Below are 24,193 nucleotides of genomic sequence, written 5' to 3' on the forward strand. Positions count from 1 at the left end.
TGCTCCACTGCTGCCCAACAACAATTTTTATTTTTATTTCTATATTGTTATTCAGTAAGGCCTTGAGGCAACATTGCACCAGGAGGTCTCTGACATCTGACCTTTCTTATTGAATGCTGGACTGGTGTTGGAACTGAGTGACCTGCTCCTGTATGTTTGGATCTCAAAGAAGCTCCCCTCCCTAATGCACTTGCTCTGATTTAAGGTGGCAATTGTGGAGTTTGTAGAGAATTTTCAGTCAACATCCTGTCAAAATGAAGAATGATCAAAAGGAAAACATCAGTATCGACAAATGTTAACAAATTAATACAAATATATCGATCTGCTTCTCGATATTAAAGAAAGTGAGAAAAAAGAATCAACGTGTGATTCAATTATTAGAAAGAGAGAAAAATTACAACACTACAAAAATGCAAATTCAATGTCCACGTTGAACTAAAGGGAGACAATAGAGAAAGAAGAACAAAATAAGAGGAACCCTCCCACCCCCAAGAAACAAGAAGAAAAGATAAAGATAAGAAAAATAAAAGATTGGCTTCACTGAGGATAAACCCCACTCCCATTAAAGGACAAACAACCTGACTTATCTAGGGTCCTTGGCCCTGCGAGCATCGGGGGAAGAGACAGGAGAAGGGAATCGTTAACAATTTACCCCGATTTACTTTAGGTATGAATTCCATATCCTTGAAAATACCATCATACCTGTTTCTGAGGTTGTAGGTGATCTTCAGAAGCTTGTGGTCTGGAGTAAATTGAATGGACTGAAAGCTGATAAGTCCCCAGGGCCAGATGGACTGCATTCCAGGGTGCTTAGGGAGGTTGCTCTAGAAATAGTGGATGCATTGGTCGACATTTACAATGTTCTATAGATTCAGGAGAGATGCCTGTGGATTGGAGGGTGGCTAATGTGGTACTGCTTTTTTAAGAAGGGAGGGAGGGAGAGAACAGGCAATTATAGACCGGTTAGCCTGGACGTCAGTAGTGGGGAAGATATTAGAATCTATTATAAAAGAATCTTATTATATAAGAGAACACTTAGAAATAATAATATCACTACAAGTCAGCGTGGATTTCTGAAGGGAAAATCATGCCTGACTAATCTGAAATTTTTCGAGAAGGGTGGACATTGGAGAGCCAGTGGATGTGGTGTATTTGGACTTTCAGAAGGTTTTTGATAAGGTCCCGCATAGGAGATTAATAGGCAAAATCAGAGAGCGTGGTCTTGGAAGTCGGGTGCAGACGTGGATAAAAAATTGGTTGACAGACAGGAAACAGAGTTGTAATTAACGGATCACTTTCGGGATAGCAGGATGTGACAAGTGTGGTCCCGCAGGGCTTGGTGCTGGGTCCTCGGTTGTTTATTATATATATTAATGATTTAGATAAGGGGATTATAAATAACATTAGCAAATTTGCAGGTGACATGAAACTGGGTGGCAGTGTGAAGTGTGAGGAGGATGTTAGGAAAATGCAGGGGGACTTGGACAGGTTAGGTGAGTGGGTGGATGCATGGAAGATGCAGTTTAATGTGGATAAATGTGAGATTATCCACTTTGGTGGCAGGATCAGGAAAGAAGATTATTGAAATGGAGTCAAGTTTGGGAGTGGGGAAGTCCAACGTGATCTAGGTGTCCTTGAACATCAATCACTAAAAATTAGCATGCAGGTTCAACAAGCTGTGAAAAAGGCAAATGGCATCTTGGTCTTCATAAAAAAGGGGAATAGAGTATAGGAGTAAAGATGTCCTTCTGCAGTTGTACAGTTGTATTGTAACCAGTTCTGGTTTCCTAATTTGAGGAAGGACATTCTCGCTTTTGAGGGAGTGCAGCGTAGTTCCCGGGATGGCAGGATTGACATATGCTGAAAGGTTGCATAAAAAGGTTGTATACGTTGGAATTTAGAAGGATGAGGGGAGATATGATTTAGTTATATAAGATTATTAAGGGATTGGACACAATAGAAACTGATTAATGTTCCTGAGGTTGGGGGAGACTAGGACTAGAGGCCGTAGTTTAAAAATACAGGGAAGGCCCTTTAGGACAGAGATAAGATTTATTTTTAACCAGAGAGATGTTGGTCTGTGGATGCTTTGCCGCAGAGGGTGGTAGAGGCGGGTTCTCTGGATAAGTTCAAGAGGGAGTTAGATAAGGTTCTTGTTGGCAGTGGAATTAAGGATTATGGGGAGAAGGCAGGGACAGGGATAATGGAAGATTAGCCATGCTCTAAATGAATGGCAGTGCTGGCTTAATGGGCTGAATGGTCTACTCCAGCGTCTATTGTCTTCTCCAGAGGAACACAATTATGTATCTCTATCTTCCAGCGGGCTAAACCTAGTTGGAATTCAGATTTCCAAGTAACTGCTTTACATTTCTTGGCCACTGCTGAAGCAAGCAATGAATTTTAATTGATATTTTGACAGCCTCATTTTAGGTCTTTCGTCTTCTAAATACCCCAATAAAAATAATTCAGGTTCCTGAGGATATCGAATTCTAATTTTTTTTCCCCAGGAGATTACCCAAATCTTCGCAGAAAGGCCTCACTTTATGGCATGACCTATTTCTTGACCGCATCAAAAACATTGGTCTGATAATTTCCAATTTCAATTTATGTAAATTTTTGTGGAGTATAGCTGTATAGCTGATGCAAGAAATTATATTGCACCAGCCTATACTGTGCATTAATTGTGTTAATCATGTTGTCCAGACATAAGTCAGACCAGCAAAATGGATCAATTTCTATACCCAAATCTAATTCCCACCTTTGTTTTGATTTATCAAAGCCCTTGTTCCTGCCTGAAGTAAGGAACACATTTGTGAAATACATTTTTTTGTACTCCCCTTTTGAATAAGAGTCATTATTTCGGTAAGGTTTGTGCTAGACCTAATTTGTCCCTTAAATAAGATGTTAACTGAAGATAGCAGAAAAAAAAATGTATTTAAAATTTAATTTGCTCCAATGTCATAAATTCTCCCTGCTCATATCAATCTTCAATACACTTGACCCTCTCTGGGACCAAGTTTCCAGGATTTTATCATCAATCATTAATGGAATTAACATATTTTGAGCTGGGGTGTTTTAGGTAAAAGATCCTTCTTGTCTCCAATTTGACCATTAATTTTATTCCATTATATGGTTTAATAGCGGGCTTCTTTAGGGCCAGATAATAATTTAGAACTCCATATAAGATTTTCTGCTCTCCTCTCACCAACCTTATGCAACTCCAATTTTACCCAGAAGCCTTGTCTCTTCCATCAAAGCGGGAGATGACAAACTTCCTTTGGGTTGCCCAAAGATATTTTTTGAAATCTGGGAGCGTTAATCCTCTCAATTCATAATTCCAAGTTAGTTAATCTTGTATGATCTATCTTGTGCATTCATTGGCCCCTTTAATTTAATTCGATTAGTTTTTCTCTGTAGGTACCTGTACGGCTGTAGCAAGTCAGAAGAAGTTGTTTCTCAGCCTGGTGGCATTGGCTTTGATACTCCTGTATCTCTTTCCCGACGGAAGTAGCTGAAAGATCCTGTGTATAGTGCTGTAGGGGTTCTCAACGATTTTGCGCGCCCGTTTCAGACAAGTGAAAGGCAATCAATATTTCTGGCCTGAGCCCTTTTATTTCCTACGGATGCTACATGACCTAGTCGGGTTCTTCAGCACTTTTATGTATTGCACAAGACCACAGCATCTGCAGATTGTCTTGTTCAGCCACATTCGAAATTGGATGCATTAGCAACACAGGTTACAACTTATGAGGATAATTTAATTGCTGTTACGGAGACATGATTGCAGGGTGACCAGGACTGGGAATTCTGTATTCCAGAGTTTGCAATGTTCAAAAAAAAACCAAAGTGGAAAGAAGATGGAAGATGGTTGTTTATCAGAGCAGTATTGAATTGTGACATAGGAGCAATGGATGGTGACGTTGAATTTCTTTGGATTCAAATCATGAATGCTTCAGAAAGGAGAGATGGGGCCTCCAAAATGTGACCTCCTGATAGGATAGGCCATAAATAGAGGAATAACCCGGGCATGTTTGAAGGGAACTGCAATTATTGTGGGAGGTTTTAATCCACATGGGGCAAACCAAACTGGCAAAGGTATTGTAGAAGAAGAATTTGTAGAGTGCTTAAGGGGTTGCTTTTTAGAATAGGATGTTGTGGAACCTGCACAGGAACAAACTATTTTAGATGTGGTTGTGAATAATGAGGAGCGATTAACAAGAAAATTTGGCTATCGATTCCCTTGGTGGTGGAATCCATAAAATGATAGAATTCCAGGTGCAATTGAGGACCATCGTCAATTTTAAGGTAATTATAATGGAATGAAGATGGAATTGGCTCATGCAAACTGGAAAAATAAGTCAAGGCACTCACTGGTCATTCGAAGTAGTGTCAGATATTCAAACCAATAGCGCATATCACACAGCAGGAAGCGGCATTAATTTAGAAAGTGGTGCAATCTATGTTTCACACAGAAAGTCAGGAATAATGTTAAAGTGAAATGAAGGCACACAAAGTGGCAAAAATTAGAGGACTGAGATCTAGCAGCAAGAGACGAAAAAGCTCAGAAGAGAAATAAAATGATTTTGGAAAAAAATGTAATATCAAAACAAACTTTAAGAATTTATATTTTTTTAAAAAGGCAGCTAAGATTGGTGTGGGCCTGCTAGGCTGTTGCATTAATAACAGCAAACAGATAGGTAAAGTCAGTTTTTGCATCAGTTTTTTCCATGAATTCCACAAATACCTCTAAGATTTACTTTCACACAAACCTCTAAGGTTTACTTTCACACAAAGAAGAACATGTAAAAATCCCAGGCACAACGGACAAAGTATTAGAAAATCTTCTAGGGCAAAAGATGGATCGATCACCAGGACCCAAGGGTTTTTAAGGAAATGGTTGCAGAACAAGTGGACCTATTGATTGAAAATATTGAAAACTAACCAACTTCTGGGAGGCGTCTGAAGATTGGAAAACTGGCTCCCTTGTAATAATGAGGTAAAGATAGGCCAATTAGTTTAGCATCTATTGGCAAGATGCTAGAATCAATAATCAAGGAGGAAATAACTAATCAGGAAGAAATAGCTAATCATTTAGGAAATACAGTAAAATCTTTGTTATCCAGAATTCAAGCAACCAGCTTACTCAAACAACCAGCAAAAGAATTTCAGAAAATAAATAGGTTTGAAAAATATGTAAGCTTAACATTGGTGCCAGCTAGCAGTTAGTTCGCCAATCCAGGCATCACATTCTCTCAAGCAACCAGCAATTCACTTATTCTGCATCTGCTAATCCTTATGAGTGCCAAATATCGGGGGGGTTTAATATATAATCAAACCTTATCAACATAGTTTTATGAAGGTCAAACTGGGTTTGACAAATTGGTTTCAAATCTTTGTGAGGTGACAGGGAGAGTTGATAGAGGAGAACTTGTAGGTGTAATATATTTAAGTTTCCAAGGGTATTTTGATAATGTGATACATGAGAAGCTGATGCATAAATTAAGAGCCTAAGGTATTGGAAGAAATGTGTTAGAATGGATTGAAAACTGTGCCACATGGAAAAAGAAAGTTGGAATGAATGGGGCCAATTTACACGAGTGGAGTACACCAGAAACCAATTCTTCACCTCAATTGTTTTCCATTTACATGAATAATCTGAAAGAGATGATGACATTTAAGTTTCCAAGTTCGCTGCTGATGTGAACTTAAGTGGAAACAGGTTGTGTCAAGGCCATTGTGATTCTGTGATTGGGCGAAAAGCCGGGAAATGACATTTAACGCGTGGAGGTGTGAAGTTGTACACTTTGTAAAAGGATTCAAAAGAGAGACTGAGTGAGGTTCAGAGAGACTCGAACCATTCACAATTCCTCTTCGCCCTATTCCCTCCCCTACTCCCCCAAACAAACCTGCTTAGTTCCTCCTGTATGGATGGTCTTTGTGCTGGCTTCAAAGTGTAGATTTCCACCAAAGCAGCTAATATGCCTGACTTCTCTTTGTGTTTTGGTATGTGATACATTTTCCTCATATTTTTCAGTTAAAGTTTGTAATCTTGTTTTGTAGTCAATAAGATAGCGGTTTACTGAAAATTAATTCTATTATATTGGAAAGTGCAGACAGGAAAGTAGAAAGAAGCACACTCATTGATTTTTCCAGATTTGAGCGGTGGAACTCATATGGCTGCATTAAATTTACAAAAATGCACAATTTAGAGATCAGCCCAGGAACAGGCCCTTCTGGTCCAGGAGCCCACCTCGCCCAAATACACCTATATGACCAATTAACCTACTAACCCCGTAGCTGGGTCGCTGGTGATGTAATAGCGTTGAGCTCACTCCTATGCTAATCCTACCACCCTTTGACAATCTAAGACCAAAGGTTAGCTTCAGTCTCGCAGAGACTGTCATGGAGTCACACAGCAGATAAATAGCCTCTGATTCCGGACCACCTTATTTGCACAACCTTCTTTGAGCTGCACTAGGTCAATAACCTTCCATGCTTCTGCTGACATTTGGGGCTCCTTCTCCTATCTTTCAAGATTTCCTATTAAGAAATGACTGCAACAATCTTGACCATGCTTTCCAACGAGCCGTATGAATTTTAACTTGTCTGTAACAAGACTCTTAAGGAAGAAACTATTTGGTTTATGAAAACAAAAAAAAATTACTCTGACTGGAAATCAGTTTTAAACAAAGCAGGAAATGATGGAAAGACTCAGCAAGTCGGGCAGCGTCGGTTATGTATTTTTATCGTTATTATAGATGAAGCCAGAGTGATGGCAAGAGCAAAGTGTGGGGGTATAAATGAACTGCTCAAAGTCCAAAGCAGAAACGTTATGGGCTGGACATGTCTGGGAGCCACAGGCACAGGTGCACTTACCTTCGCTGCTGACGGCAGTAACAAAATTAATTCTGAGGTGTGTAGAAACCTCTTATCTGTTCAGGTTCAAGCCAACGCCTCCAAACTCAATGGACGACACTTCATCCTACAGCAAGATAATGATCCCAAATCACTGCTGAAGCAACAAACGAGTTTGGCGAAGCTAAAAACTGGAAAATCCTTGAATAGCCAAGTCCGTCACCCGCTCTAAATGCAATTAAGCATGTCTTCCATATGCTGAAGAGAAAACATAAGGAAACAAGCCCCCAAAATAAGCAGGAGCTGAAGATGGCTGCAGTAGAAGCCGGGCAGAGCATCACCGGAGAAGATACTCAGCACCTGGTGATGTCTATGAATTACAGACTTCAAGCAGTCATGACAGGCAAGGGATAGGCAACAAAGTTCTGCATGACAATTTTAATATGCATTTCATTGCTCTGTCCCAAATGTTATGGTCATCTGAAATGAGTGGACTATGTATGAAAAGTGCTCTAATTTCTACATGGTCAAACCAGAATGTACACAAATGCCCTTTAATAAAATCTGGAATGTACACTTTAATCACATTTACAAATTTAAAACTGTGGAGCACAGGGGCAAATGAAGGAAAAAAAATGTCTTTATCCCAAACATTATGGATCCCTCCATCCTATTCGTCCATTTCGGAAGAATGATCACTGACCTAAAACGTTGACTGCTTCTCCTTCCTCAATGCTGCTCATCTGCAGAGTTTTTTTGTTGTTGAGCATTTCCTGTTTTTAATTATGTTTTGTTTCTTGTCTTCTCTGCTTCTACCCGTGGCTGATGCAGTAGAAAAGTTCAGGCATGTCATTCAGATGTTCCATTTGGACCTTCCTCTTTACTGTTTCAGACTAAAATCACCCATTCATTTTAATGCATGTTAAAACAGGAAGACTGAAGAGGCCGAGTCAAACTTTTGGTTTCAGTTGCACGAGGGCAGGGAAGCTGAAGCCAGGATTAAGATGTAGCACTTTGGGCTCCGAGGCAAAGGTTTATGATTCACGGTATGGGGCTGAATGGGAGGATGGATCAGCTCATGGTAGAATGGCCTACTTCTGTGGCCTACTTCTGCTTCCATATCTTGTGAATTCCAGTATCATGAACCCAAAGATCAGCCAGAGACACTTTGAGGTGAGATGTTGAGCTGGGGGCCCATTTTTCTCCTCAGTTGAATGCAAAAACAGCGCAATAAGTATTTAAAGAAGAGCAGGGAGATTTCTTTGATGGCTACCCAATGTTTGTCATTCAACCAACATTACTAAAACAGATTACAAGCCATTAAAACAGGGAGTCTTGCTGTGTGCAATTTGGTTGCTACATTTTTTATATATTACAGTGACTTCAGGATTCGGAGTCATAAAATGAGCTATATAAATGTAATCTGATAGCAGTAATGCAACTGGTGAATGCTGCTCTGAGTGTATGTGTGTGGGGCAGAGACTTTAATAGGTGCTGAATGGCAGAATTTGAGCATCATCTTTTGAAGAAATAGCTTCCCATGCAGTTTATCTTGAATTATGTGAGAGTTCATTATGGGGCTGGCTGCTGAGAAAGCTGACTATTTTCCTATAACAGCTGCATGTCACCTATTCATTACCACTTAAGTGATGAGGGACCTCAATGGCAACATTAAATGGCTTTCAACCATGCTAATCAATAATGAGCCAACCTCTGTGGATGATTTGTATCAACGCAAACTCAATGTCAAGTAGCCAAGATTGCAGGCGGTGGCAAATGGCTGAGAGGGCAGGTTGGAGAGGGAAGGAACCCCAGGGGTGAGGGGTGCAGGGAGGCAGCCCAAGAATGCAGGATTGAGTGGAGCTTCAAAGATGCCTAATGATTTGTGTTGAACATGGAAATGATAAGTGAAGCTTTCCTTGGATGGAGTTACAATAGGGAAATCCGATTTTGCAACAGTGGTCGAATTTTAAAAGTATTTCATTGGTTTTATGGGATGTACAATGGCGAAATTTAAAAGATTATTAAACAGGTACGTGGTGGAAAGGACGTGATAAACTGATATGGATCAAACACAGGCAAGTGGGACCAGCTTTGGTTGGTGTGGGCCAACAACCTTGAACATGAAAGCATTTTCCTCTAATATTTTTAATGTTTTGATTTTCATAGACTCGCAAAATTCAAACATTATAATCTTTCAACATATTTATCCCCATCTCCCACCTCCCCATCCCTCCCCCACCCTTACCCAACTGAAAAAACAGTCAATTAAATTGTACAGATATAAGTTCCGGTGGGGTCATAGACCCCTACAGAAATCTAAGAAAAAAAACAGGAAAAAACCACAACCAGGATGGCCAAACTACAAAGGCTAACAAAAAAAGCTTAAAAGGAAAAAAAGTGAAAATAAACTAAAAAAAAAACACGTCACCTGCACCGTCCAATTTTCTCGGTCACTTTCATTTCCCTGCTAGGACAGTTTGGTATTGTACTCCTATTTCAAAAGTGTGGGGGGGTGGGGGGTGGTGGGAGCTAATCAATCCGTGTGCCAATGTATTTCAAGTAAGGTTGCCACACACTAATGAATGTGTCGTGGTTTTCTCCAGGGGAATGCCACTCTTCATTTCCATATGCCATCATGTGCTTTTTAGTTGGGAGTTGGACTTGCATGAAACCACTATACCCTTGCCCCAGAGACTCTCAGACCTGTGTTTCTTCTGCATCTCCAATCCCCACCCCCCCCCCACCCTATCCATCGTTCATCCAAACTTACCTTCAGCCATCTGCTCCAGCTCGCCAGGCCCGTGATAAACCCTAGAAAGATAAGACAAGACCAAAGACAACATTTTCACATCTGTCCAGCTTAGTGTTCAACTGTCCTTTTTTTTTTTGCTCGTCCAAAGTTAATCGTTTTTCCATTTTCTCCAACACCTCCAAGTTAACACATGGTGAAGGTTCCTCTCCTCTCCCTGCTGCCTTGAGCTACCCGACGTCATGCCTCTTGCTGCTGCTACTGGCCACCATGTTGCTTCCACCATCACTGGATGGATCCTTTGCAGCATTAGCTGCCTCTGCCTTTTCAGGGTCGAGATCTCCCGCGCCTCACCTCTACCCTTGCCCGCCAGCCATCGTGCTCCTTCCCTCATCACTAAACGAGTCACGATCTCTGCTGCCTCTGCCATTGCAGGGCCAAGGACTCTCATGCTCCCCCTCATCTCGTGTCTGCCAGCCATCGCACTTTGCATTTGGGCTCCTGACACTCATTCTGGGAGAGGGAGGGGCTGATCATTCTGTCACTTGACACGTTAGCATCTCCTATCTCTACTGCCGTGGGGTCAAGGTCTCCCGCACACCCCCTTCTTGCACTCTTACCACTCATTGGGCTCTGGGCTCGAGTGTCCCTGAGATTCTGACCATCACGAGAGTCAGTCCCCTCCCTGGGCCCCCTGTCTCCCAACAACTAGTCCACGACCGCAGCGTCGCATCGTTTTGGGTTGGCAGCCTCATTGCTGACCATTTCCCCAGGTGATCCCTGGGTACTCTCCTCAGGTTTCATCACTACCACTGTTGGGGCCATTAGACTCCAGGTCCACAATCTCCCACACTATCTTGATCCCATTGGCTGGTGTTCACAATCACCTTGCTAGTCATCTTTTGCATGCTGGTATTCTTCTTCCCCATCTTTGGCAGGTAAGTTATCTAATTTTTGTTCTCTGTGCCTTTTGGTTCTTCTGACTTTGAATTTTGTGCCTTTTATTCCCTCTGTGGTCTGGAGGCTTCTGGGGTCCACGTCCTCCTATTCTCTTTGCATCACATGACCCCCTTGAATTGATTTACTTGTTGGTACTGCCCATAATCCCCATTCATCAAATGCATTATGTCACTTTTATCCAAATTTACCTTATACCTCAAAACCTTTCCATAATCCTCCAGTGTGGTCCTTAGTCTGGCTAATGACTCTCCTGGGGTCTGTCAAATATATAAGCACATGGTCAGCAAAAAGGTTGATTATTTGATCCTCCTGGCCCACCTTAAACCCCTTTATGTCTGGCTCCTGCTGAATGGCTTCCATCAGCGGTTCAATGGCTAATATAAACAGCGCTGGGGACAAGGGACAACCTTGTCTACTTGACCTGCTCAATGGAAATACATCTGCCCATTTGTTATAATTTTCACTTGGGGTTTGTGGTAAAGAGCCTGAACCAAATTAATATGTTTGTCCCAATCCAAATTTCTCCAGTACCTTGAACACCAGGTCCCACTCTGTCTTTTTTGGGAATCACTGTGATAATTGCTGTTGAGAAAGACTCTGGGAGGGTATGCATCTCCACTGCAAGATCCATCACCTTCATAAGAAGGGGCATTAAGAGATCTTTGAATTCTTTATAAAATTCAATGGGGAAACCATGCTCCGTTGGCAACTTGCCAGCTTGTAAAGAGCTCAGAGTCCATGCTATCTCATTTTTGGTGAAAGGGGCATTGTTCCTCCTGTCCCAAATTTGGTAGTTCCAATGGGAGCAAGAAATCATCTATTTTGGTAGGATTTCTCCCTGATTCAGATTTATATAATTTTTTATAAAACCTTCTATATGTATCATTTATTTCCTTTGGTTTAGATGAGATCTTACCTTCCCTCATTTGGATCACAAGGTTTGTTCTTGGGGCCTCCTCCACCCTCACCTGCCAGGACAAGACTTTGTGAGCCCTCTTCCCCAGCTCATAATACTGATGTCTAGATCTTAAAATCAACCTTTCTGTCTTATATGTTTGTCGCGTATTATACTTGAGATTTTTATTCACCAAGTTCCTGTAATTCTCTTTGTGACCAATCTTTGGTATTCCTTTTCTAATTGAGCCTTTTGCTGTTAAAAATCATTAATTTTCTTCAGGTGCTTCTTTTTAATGCTCTTGGTGTATCCAATTATCTGGCCCCTTAAGTAAGCCTTTGATGTGTCCCATATTAGGAAATTATCCTCAGTCTCACAGAACAAATCAATCTGAGCCCTAACAAAGCAACAACGTTCCAGTTTTCCCAACAACGACACATTCAGGCGCCATCTATACACTGAGGCCTGCTTATCCGGCATTATAATAGATACTGTCAAGATTGAGTGGTCTGACGATAGCCACGCTGTGTACTTGGTTTCCACTATCCTACCTTCCAATTGGGCTGACACCAAAAATAAATCAATTCTGGTGTAGGAATCATGTTGCCTCGAGTAAAAGGAGGAATCTCTTTCTCTTGGATTCAGCTTCTTCCAGATGTCTATGAGATTTAGCCCCTTCATAAAGCCCAAGGTGGACTTAGTCACCCTGGCCCTTCTTACCTTCTTTGCTGATTTATCCATGACTGGATCCAGACAAAAATTAAAATCCCCTCCAATCAAGACATTCTCACACCCTTCGGTTACTTTCAAGAAAATCTCTTGTATGAATTTTTCATCATTGAAATTCAGGGCATATATATTCATGAATGTTCAGGGTTCTGAGTATATTTGACAGTACATCAGCACAAACCTCCCTGCCGAGTCAGTTATCACCTCCTGGACCATCACTGGAATATTCCTCCATATCAATATAGCCTCTCTCCTGGCTTTAGAGTTGAAGGAGGACATCGCTACCTGGCCCACCCACCCACCCACCCCTTCTAACGTTAAATGTTCTTGTTTCATAAGGTGGGTCTCTTGCAAAAACACTGTTGGCCTGCATTTTCTTAAGGTGTGCCAAGACTCTCTGTAACGACCCATTTGTCCCATTTACATTAATACTCATGAATGACTGTTTTATCCAATGCCCCAACCTTTCCATTGTTTTCTCCTCCCTCATTCTCTTCCCTTGATACTTAACTTTCACCCAATTTTTCTTCCATGGGCCTCCGATGTAGCCGTCCACACTCAACGTAGAACTTAAACAAATGAAAGAAGCTAAAACCAATAAACCTAAAAAAGAAACAAAAAAAATTCCCCAATACCCCTCCCTCCCTCCATCTCATCTTCCTCTTCCCTTCCCGGCACCCATACCCATACGACTGGTGCCAACTACTCCCTTCTTGGCCTTTTCTTCTCTTTGAAGTATTTCTGCTTGAATAGAAATAGTAAAAAATGCAATTGTGCAGAATTGTACAGAAGAACATGAAGCTAGGAGCAGGCCAAACAGTCCCTCAACCTGCTCCACCAGTCGGTATGATCATGGCTTAATCTCTCATTAAGTGCCAGACCCCAACTTCCATCTGATTCTCAATCTAGTCCTATTCACATGGAAACAACTTACCTATCTCTATCTTATCTATGCCTGTCATAATTTTATATGTTGAGAAGAGGAAGGGGAATAACATCTCAATGGATTAACAGGAATTGCTGAACCTTATCTATTCATCTTTCAATAAGTACTATCATTTATGGAGGCCTAGTACCCCCTCAGGGTACCTGTGCTCTACAGCTGCTGTATGACTTTGAGATTGACACTGTTAAAGCAGTAGATATAATTGCCAGGCATTCATTCACCACTTGAGGAGAAGTGTCCAGTGGTAGTATCTGATTACCAATTTGGAGAGAGTTGTGGGACTGTGAAAGAAAGATTGATTGATTTTATAGTAAAAGGACACAAAGATTATTTATAATGTCATCTAAGCCCTCGTCGATGTAACTGTCAAACCACAATAAGGTTATCCAGTGACGTGCAAAAATTGCTGGAGGAACTCAACAGCAGGACAGGCAGCATCCATGGATAGAAATGGTCAGTCAGCGTTTTGGGTCAGGACCCTTTACAAAGATAAATCTAGAGCTTGATGTTGGAAGGGATTATTTTTCACACCGCAGCAAATCCAAAAAAAGAGTCTTGCGGGGTCATGGTGAAAAGCTCTTTGTCGTTCATGAATAGTTGCTGTAAGTATAGGCAGGCGATCGAATGAGGGAGGAGGGGCAGGGGGATGGTCACAGTTCTAAAGGCAGGAGGAAATAGGTGGATAAGGGATGGAGGCCACACCAGCATGCAGGGAGAGGAGGGTTGGCTCTGTGAATGGAGAAGGAAAGGGGTGAAGAGCTGGAGGAAAGAAGATAGGCACGGGAAGAATGGGGAGTAGCCTAACAGAAACTGGAGAAGTCCATGGTGAAGAGTGCCCAGACGGAAAATTGTGTTGCTTCTCCAATTTGCGGGTGGTCTTGTTTGGACAGATCGAGGCCATGGACTGACGTGAGAATGGGAGTGGGCAGCAGAAATTCAGTAGCTGGCCAATGGGAAATCTCCGTCACTGATGCGGACAGAGCCAAGGTGCTCAGTGAAGCTGTCTTGCAGTCTGGCTCAATCTCTGACAAAGACCACAAAGGGAGCATCGGAAACAGGGTGACTAATAATTTTGGTTTATGGTGATCAGAATAGCTGTGGTTCATCAAGTCTGTGCAGAACACAAGTGATTTCTATACTTGAGGGAGCTGGGGAAATGTAATTGCAGGTTGTAATGTTAAATTCATGCACTGGACTTTGCTAAATTGGTCTGTCAAAAATGTTGCAACATTTTGTCATTATAATAGCTTACCTTTTTTTCAGGATCTCCCTTGGGAGAATTAAATAAATTGGATGGATTTGTTGATGGGCAAATTGTGGTCTAGTTCAGGAAGAGCTTGACAGTAAGTGGTTTGTTTCTTTGTGCCCTCTTGACATTTTTGTTGAAATATTTTTTGTTTGGATTGCTACTTTGCAATTGATTTAAAGCTATCCACAATTTATTAGCACATTCTGGCACTAATTATTATTATTATTTAGTTCCCTGGTTGATATTCTTAATTTTAGGTGCGTAGATTACAGACTTAAATATTGTTTGAAGCAATTACGGGAAACCTCTTTCCCACACCCCACCTCCATATCCAATGTTAAAAATCCCAATTTAAAAACTAAATTCCTCCTCTACCCCATGTTGTGGAGGAGACCAGCCCAGACTTGATGGGCTGAATGGCGTTCTCCTGTTCAGAGACAGTTCTGCTATTATATTCTATGGTTTCCTGTCTACAAAGGATGAAGAAAAATAGCTTTTTTTTTGCATTCTGGCTCTGTTTTGCACATCATAAATTGTCACAGAATTGAAAGACCAGGTGGTTGGGGTGGGAAGGTGGGAGAGAGAAAGCAATCTGAGGTTTCTGCAGCTGACTTGCCTGGAGAGAATTTTTTTTTATCAGCAGGGGGAACCAATGCATCTTTATTTGCTTTGGAGTCTTGCCAATCCACTGTGCTCTCAATTTGTGTCACTAACTTTATATAATGTCCTGCTAATTGATACGGAAACTAGATATCTTTATAGAAGCTACACATGCTGGAAATGTAGGTTTGCTCTTTGATCTTGAATGTGTAATTAGGTTTCATCTCTCAAAAGAGAAAAAAAATGTGGTCATGCTGCTCGTTTGTCGTCCACCCTCTGATGCCCTTTTAGAAATCATTAATCACTGAGGAACTCCTTTGTACATGCCACAAGGGAGTCGTTTGTCCATGGGTGATATAGATGGGACCAAACTTGCAGATTTGGCCATCTGTTCATTCAGTGATGCATATGAAAGAATTATGTGGTTCAATTACACTGGACAACAATTTTTTTTTCAAAAGGTTTACTTCCTGAAAGAAAATTGGGGATTATGATAGACGATTTCAAGCTGAATTCTAAGATAATTTCAGATTTGCTATATCACGTAGGAAGTTTGGGAAACATTAAATTAACTTTTACTGAATGTAACTGAGCATATCGCAGCTGTTGTGACATTGGCAAGATATTTCTGCTGTATTGAATCTTCCCGAAGATGATCAATGCTATTGTTAAGTATGCTCATTATGCTATTGCCTGAAGAATATGTGAATCAACATGCATTCAGTCTATAATCAATGTAATGCACAGCATCTGTATATGTGAGCTGCTTTTATAGCCTGTCTTCATAGGCAAGCTGCTTTTATAGTCTGTCTGCATCTATCCTGACCAGGCCTAAGACAACTTTGGCCTAGCACTTGCACTGAGTGCATGTCCAGGCATGCTTGGACTGACCAAAACAACTTGCTTCGTGGACAGTATACCGTAGACTTAAAATATGGCAGGAAATCACAAAATAGTTTATATCTTACAAAACAGTAGGTGATAGGAAAATTTTAAGGGGATTTTTTTGTGATCAGCAGCCCGATGTCCGTAAAATATACCCAAAAACATTCAGGAAGCAAAATCTTTGTTGTCCAATGTTATTGCAGCTGAAGGTATAGTGGTGATCTTTTATCTTGTGCACTCAGTCAACAGCTCATGCATTTGGAACTGAAATTCCATTCCTTTTGGGGTCATCATTTTAAGAAAGGCTGCTTTGAGCCCCAGGTGCTGCTGGGAAGTTCAGTGTGGGGGCTTTGAACACAAGGCTTCACTGAGGAGGGCAAGCAGCCTTAAGGTATGGTAAGGTAAGATCTTACTACTTTCTGAAGTAACCCAGTTTATTTAAAGGAATAGAAGTGGCAGGCAGGGTTGTGGTATGCTCCTCCTGTTGGATGTGGGAGATAAGGGAACAGGCTAGTGACCCTGATGACTCCAACTGCAGGAAGTGTTTCCAGCTCCTCCATGATTGGCTGAAGAGGCAGCTGGACTCTCTGGGAGCATAGAAGAGGCTATATAATGGAATTATGCAAGAGATTCAGCCTCGGTAACATTAGTAGCACCATGACTGGTTCTGTTGCACAGCTGGGTAGAGCAAAGCCCAGGCAGGAAATAGTGATGGGAGACTCATTAGTCAGAGGTGCAGACAAGCCTCTCTGTAGCCCTGAGAGAAACTTCTGGATGGTGTGTTGCCTTGCTGGTTTCAGGGTTAAGGATGTTTTGGAGAGGACACAGGACATGCTGAAAGAGGTGGGCGAGTGGTTCATTTTGTTTCTAACAGCAAAGGCAGGAAGAATTTAAGGAATTGGGTCAAAAGTTTTTTAAAAATGACAGGACTTCTCAGCTTGTCATCTCACAGTGTCTTCTTGTGGCAAGTGCTTAACTGCTTGGCTAAATAGTTCATTCAGGAGCTTCAGGGACATGGAGTGTGGATTCTCTTCCTGGGCAGGTGGGATTAGAGGGACTTCAGTAAACGTCATAGGGAGGTCTGCTGGTGCTATTTGGAAGGTAACATGGCAGTGGAGTGGAACTGGAGGGTTTGAGGAGAAGGTAAGGATTAGACCTAGTCACCTAGATAGGAAGGACAGGCAAGGTGAGGTTAATGAAAAACTGATGGGCTGAAGTGTGTTGATTTTGATGCAAGGAGTTTTATGGGTAAGGCAGATGGATTTGCATGGCTCTATAGTGTTGTGGCCATTACGGAGACTTGATTAAGAAAGGACTCAAAACTTTTCCAGGGTTTCAATGTTTCAGATGTGATAGAAAAGGAAGTTGGGGAGCTGCATTATTGATCAGGGAAAATGTCGCTGCTGCACTGAGAGAACATACTGGTGGGCTTATTCACTATATGTAAGGAGCTCAGAAATAAAAATATCAAGATGATGAGGTTATACCATAGACACCCAAAAGCTGATGGAAGCTAGAGGGACAGATAAGTTGGCAGTATATGGAAATTTGTAAAACCAACATGATTATTATAATAGATGACTTGAATTTCATCATATTGACTGGGAACAAATAGGGCAGGGTTTGTTAGGTGTATCCAAGAGTCCTCATACTGTTCAGGAAAGGAACTCCGCTAGACCTGATATGGGGAAATGCCTGGCCAGGTGATTGGGTTTTCATTGGGAGAGTTCTTTGGGATCAAAATTGTTATCGTTAAGGACAAGACTAGACTTTGGGGTTAATTGCAAAACAGGGGAAGGCAAATTACAATGTTCTTTGACAAGCTGAGTGCAGTTATTGGCCAAGCCCAAGCCTGGCACATGGGAGTCATTTAATTTCACAGGACCAGCATATTCCAGTGAGGACGAACCTTGGATGACGAGAGATATTGTAAATTTAGTCAAATTGAAGATGGAGGATGGTGAGGATTGGGAAGCTCATATTAGACAGGGTCCCAAAGAACATAAACTGAATCAGGAAGACCAAAAGGAGCAATGAAATGTCCTTGTCTTTAGGATTTAAGGAAAATCCCAAGAGATTTTGCACTTGCATTGAAATGGGTGTTGGCAAGTGAGAGGGTGAGAACATTCAAGAACAAAAGAGGAGCTGGAGTGAAAAAAAGTGGGCAGAATACTTTGTACCAGTGTTCACTGAGGATAAAGGCATGGAGAATAGTGGGATCATGTGGAGTATGCAAATATTCATGGGTATGTTGATATGAAGGAAGTGATGATGTTTGGTTCTGCTCAGGAACACTAAGGTGGATGTCCTCAGAAATATTCTACTTCAGTCAGTGAACAAGGTGAGCCGTGTGAGTGCTGCATGGTACCATAGTCTCCTGGACAGATGGTGATTGGCTTCTTTGTGGTCAAGGCTACGAAGTCAACCCTTGCTTCCCACAGGATCCTGGATGATGGTGTATCACTGGTACCAGTCACTGTTCCAATCACTGATAAATCATAAGGAAGCTCTGTTGCTGTGAATAATTGCAATCAATTCTGGAAACACTAGAAAGAAATGAAACAGATTCTCACCAAATAAGAGTAGATTTGGTGCATTTTCTTATCAGCCTTACTGGTTTTGTGTGCTCCTGTATTCACTGCTATAGAATTAATGTGTCTGGTACGTGACTCCACTGTATCGATAATCAGTTGTTCTTGACTAATGCAAAAATATTGTTTTTGGTCTCTAAATTGCCCTTTTCATCAGTTTGGCGCATTCATACGTGATAGACATTCGTCATTTGTGATTTGCTATTCGTCATTTGTGATTTGCTATTCATCATTTGTGATTTGCTATTCGTCATTTGTGATTTGCTATTCATCATTTGGGATTTGCTATTCGTCATTTGGGATTTGCTATTCGTCATTCGTCATTTGTGATTTGCTATTCGTCATTTGGGATTTGCTATTCATCATTTGGGATTTGCTATTCGTCATTCGTCATTTGTGATTTGCTATTCGTCAGTCGTCATTTGTGATTTGCTATTCGTCATTTGTGATTTGCTATTCATCATTTGGGATTTGCTATTCATCATTTGGGATTTGCTATTCGTCATTCGTCATTTGTGATTTGCTATTCGTCATTCGTCATTTGTGATTTGCTATTCGTCATTCGTCATCTGGGATTTTCTATTCATCATTCGTCATTTGTGATTTGCTATTCACAGTTTTGAGGAAAGGTGATAATTTTGATATTGCAGAATTAATTCTGCACAAGAGTGAATTGTTTGTCTAACTACAGTCATTAATACACGGGCTTGCTTTCAAAATTAGTTGATGGAATAGTGGAATCACTTCAAAACGATTTTGATGGGAGTTTGAAGCCATGCGTACGACGAACTGTTTTACTCTGTTGTTTAATTAATGTCCTTTTGGAACAGGACGATTTATCTTGCCTTTGTCTCCACAATCACCACATCATGCGCTATCTTTATAGAAGGCATTTTTTTCCTGGTGTTTACATTTGAGGAGATGTTGGAATGTTCTGAGCAGAGGCTTATTTAAAACATATCGTAAATGAACTATGCGGCAAACTATCTTGCATTAAATAGGAGAAAGATAAGGTTTGTCGGAAAACTGCATGTCTTATAGCTTGTAAAATGCTGCCAGTAATTTGTGGTATATTGTTTATCCTGTAATAGATTTATTTCTTTTGTGTTTGCAACAGGGAAATTGGACACCAAGATTCATCAAGGAATGAAGGAGGCATTAATGCGACAAAAACAGATTATATAGAGGGGAAGAAACCAAACCAGTCATCTGTTTTGTCCCCGGCTCCGAATTCCCATAACTGGTAATTTAAAAATGTATTGTGAAATATGCAGCCAGTCTGTCAGTAATATGCAATTCCAAAATTTAAACCTTTCTGATGCTTTAACTTGCAGCTTAACACCAATGACCCAGAAATTTTAGCCTCAATATTTAATAATGAAATTCAGAAAGAGGGGATAGTTTAGAAACATGCATTGCATTCCAATAATCCTGCCACCACGTTTGGCACCTGACGAAGCAAGGTCCTGCTACTTCACTTGTTTCATTTTCATTAAAAAGGAACTAATGCTGCCTAACCTGTCTGTCTTTGACTGTGCTTTCTGGTCACAAAGGAAGGGTTTCAAGAGTGTGCATGTGGCCTTCTTGAATTGCAACATCCCCACTGACTGCCCTTGCCACGAACTCTCAGTAGAAGAAGCATTTGAGGTGGGATCGAGCACCTCAAGACAATGTATTGGGAGCCACGGAGATAGCAGGTACTCATGAGCCATTGTCCATTTGGACTTCGAAAAATCCACAGTCCCAGAGTGGCCTCATCAGCAACTTCAATATCTCAATTAAGTGGAACTAAGTCACTCTCAATTAAGTGGAACTAAGCCAACCTCAATCACTAGGGACCATTAAAAAGATTCTGATAGGTCTTTTTTTTTTCATTAAAAAAGGTTGTGTTCTTGGCAACATTTAACATAGAACATTGAACGTGGAGGCACAGTTAGCGCAACGCTTTTCACAGCACCAGTGACTCGGGTTTAAATCCACCCACTGTAAGCAATTTGTAAATTCTCCCCATATCAGAGCATATCCAGAATCCTCCCACATTCTAAAAATGTTAGGGTTAGTAGATTAATTGGTTGCATGGGTCCAGAAGGGCCTGTTACTTTCCTGTATCTCTTTCTTCTTTTCAAAATATTTTTATTGAGTTTAACATACAAGTATAAATACAGAATTGACAATTACATAATAATTCATTTGTATACAAGTAAGCACGCACAAAAAAAAGCCAATGAAAAAAAAAAGAACTGCATCAATAATTCCTTATAATACCTCAAAAACATTTAATTGATATGATCTATGCAACCATGTTAAACCTGATTGCTGAAATAACGGATAAAATAACTAAAAAAAAACAAAATTAATCTATCCCCTCCCTCTAATCAAGCTTACCGTATAAATTAATTTTAAAAATCAATAACGTGGAACCACTGGCAACCCCCAGAGAACAGGCAATGAACCACTGGAACATAAATAATAGTTAATTCTTCCAATTACAAAAAAAAGCTCTTAAGAATGAGCCCCGCAATTTCATAAATTGCAACTTTCTATCTTTAATATTATATCTAATTTTCTGTAAACTTAAATAGGACATTATATCATATAAACCACTGTGTATGAGTAGAGGATGAATCATCTTTCCATTTCAGTAAAATTGTTCATCTGGTTATCAACGTAGTAAAAACTAAAACTTTTTTCTGAGATGCCAATATAAGTTTATCTAAATCATGAGGAAAGAAAATCAAAGCAATTCACGGATAAGGTTCCAAATCAATCATAAAAATCATTGATAAAGTTTGGAAAATGTCTTTCCAGAAACACTCTAAATTTGAGCAATCCCAAAACACATGGATCAGAGAAGCTTCAAAAATTTTACATTTCTCACATAATGGATCAGTATATGCATAAAAATGAGATAATCTGTGCACCACCTTAAATTAAGGTGTCTTGCTCAAAATGAGGAATCATTAATCAAGCTGAGAGTAGAGACCAATCTTCATCTGAAAACGTGAAGCTCAAATCTCATTCCCAATCGCTCGATTCCAGCCATGGGAACTGACTTTAAATCCAATAAATTATTACAAATACATGATGTTAATTCACCATGAAAATAAAGCAGTACATTGAAAAATAGATCAAGAATATTAGTGTTAGAAATTCGTGGAAAATCCAAAAGCTGAGACTGAACAAAATGTCGAATTTGTAAATATCTTGAAAAATGTCTATTGTACAGATTAAATTTAACTTATAATTGTTCAAAATAGGCAAAATTATCTTGAATAAGGAGATCATTAAAGCTTTGAGTACCTATTCTATACTATTCCTTGAAACCTGTGTCCAACAAAGACAGTTGGAAAAGATGGTTATCTCTAATAGGACTAGCCAGTGAAAACCCATTAATTCAGAAGAATTTCCTAAATTGAGTCCAAATTCTCAACGTATTTCTTATTAATGGATTATGTGTTAATTTGGGAATGGAAAATGGTAAAAACAAAATCCTAAAATTGCCCACATAGAAGTTTTGTTTTGAGAATTGATATTCCATTTCTACCCAAGAGGGACAATTCATTGACTTATCCAAATGTACTAGTAGAAGTAAATTACATCTGTTAATTGCCCAGTAGTATAATCTAAAATCTGGAAATGATAATCTTCCATTTAATGTGTTCTTTCAAAGATGGGCTTTATTTATACGTGGCCTTTTCCCCTCCATATATAAGTAGAAATAGCCGAATCCAGTGAGCTGCAAAAGGATTTGGGGATAAAAATTGGTAACGCTTGAAAAAGGTACAAAAATTTAGGTAAAATATTCATTTTAATCAAATTAATACATCCCATCATTGGAAGGAGTGACCAACCCGACCATGATAGTTTAATCTTATCAAGTAATGCCCAGAATTCTCTTTCAATAGGTTTTTATAATTTTTCATAATTGTAATTTCTAAATATTGGAAATGTTCTTTCACTATTTTAAACAGAAAATTGGAATAACCTGCAAAAGAACCTTTTGAGGGTAGAAGTTCACTCTCTTAAATTTATTTTGTAACCCAAGAACTGACTGAATCTATCAAACAAAATTAATATGTTTAGTGTAGAAATTTCAGGATTTGAAATAAAAAGCAGTAAATCATCCGCATAAAGTGATGCTTTATATTCAATTCCTCCTCTAATTATGCTCTTAAGTTCTCTACAGTATCGGAGAGCAACAGATAATGGTTCCAATACTATATCAAAAAGCAAAAGACTTCACGGGCAACCCTGCCATGTTCCCCTATTGAGATTAAACATATTCGATTGCTGTAAATTAGAACGAACTGATGCCTTAGGACATGAATACAATAATTTATACTGTATCTCTAAATTCAATTAAAAATTAAATTACAGCATAGTAAAGGCCATTTGGCCCATATGTAAATCCTTCCCTACACGACACTCATAACCCTCTATTTTTCTTACATGCATGTGTTAATCGGAGTCATTTAAATGTCCCTCATGTACCAACCACCACCACTGGCAATAGATTGCAGACATCTACCACACTCAATGTAAAAAAAACTTACCTCTGGCAGTCCTTTAGCAGTCATTCTTGTTTTGGATTTGTCTTCGGGGCTTTTAAACAAAATTGGTGTGTTCCTCAATATTTATTACTCTCACAGTTCTCTTTCGGTTCTCTTTGAACTGTTTGTAGACATTTAATACTCCTGAGACTTGCTTGGCTATTTCAGAGATCATTAAGAATCAAGAACAGTGGTGTGAGTGTGAATTCGTGTAATTGACCAGGCCAGATAACACAGCAGGTTTGTATTCCTCCAGGTCTTTAGTAAAACAGATGGGCTTTTTCATCAACAGTCCAACTAAATCTGAGGGAATTGCCAACATTTTAATTTTTTTGTTATGTTACAAGATTAAACCAGCAACCACAAAGAAGGCCTATCACACAGGGGTCAAGATGAACAATTACTTTATTAACAAAAATTCACCTTCAAACTTTAATTCAAGGCCCACTGGTTACTATGCAAATCTCTATAACAGTGTAAAACTAATAAATTCCCCGCCTAAATATAACATATGCAATTAAAGTCTAAGTTATATTTCCAACCAGCCCACAGAAAAACTTAGACACAAAACAAACCCAAAACTCACAAGATTCACAAAACTTCAATCTCAACTGAAGCAAAGATCATAAACAAAATTCAGTTTGTTTGGTAAACTAAAGCCAAAAGATCTTTGAGAGAGATTTGAAGTTGTCTTGCGTTGCTGCAGAGAGAGGAACCACTGATTTGGTCCAGATCCTTCTGGCTGCCTTCGGAATGTTCATCCTTTTAAAATGCCCAACATTCTAAACTGTCCTCCAGACCATGACTCATGCTCTGGGCCTCCTTCCACTCCACAGCACCGCCCAGTGGTGGTTTATCGTCCAAGTCCAGAAATTTCTAGATCATTTTCTGCACGTGCTCAATCCGTCTCCCACTCTCTCAGCAGTCCACCTTCACCTTGGCTCTCTAAGGCAAACTGTCACTTTTTAACATGAAACCACACAACATATAGGCCAATACACAACACAGAACTCTGTAACAGTTGAAAGTGAATTCAATTCTGAAACTGGGATTTGAACTTTCTTTATAAGCTTGCAGCACTTCATTGCTTCCCCACAAAATATTAATAAAATATTCACAACATTAACTGCTTGCAGTTCCAGGGCATTGATGTGGAATAACCCAGCAATTTTGTTTTCAGT

General features: G+C 40.0%; 1 protein-coding gene across 4 annotated transcripts in view; it reads left to right on the forward strand.

The window, feature by feature from the left end:
- Positions 1–19,979, forward strand: part of trip4 (thyroid hormone receptor interactor 4) — a 136,078-nt gene extending 116,099 nt beyond the window's left edge. For 3 of the 4 annotated variants that reach the window (XM_069902815.1, XM_069902817.1, XM_069902816.1), the window contains one exon: positions 19,580–19,979. In XM_069902815.1, coding sequence (XP_069758916.1) covers positions 19,580–19,647 — 68 coding nt within the window. In that variant the 3' untranslated portion in view covers positions 19,648–19,979. Of the gene's footprint in view, positions 1–14,400; positions 14,481–19,579 lie in introns of all 4 variants that reach the window. The other variant, XR_011346360.1, reaches the window with a different exon arrangement.
- The last annotated feature ends 4,214 nt before the right edge of the window (positions 19,980–24,193 follow it).

The sequence above is a fragment of the Narcine bancroftii genome, chromosome 11, assembly GCF_036971445.1.
Source record: "Narcine bancroftii isolate sNarBan1 chromosome 11, sNarBan1.hap1, whole genome shotgun sequence".
Lineage (NCBI taxonomy): Eukaryota > Metazoa > Chordata > Chondrichthyes > Torpediniformes > Narcinidae > Narcine > Narcine bancroftii.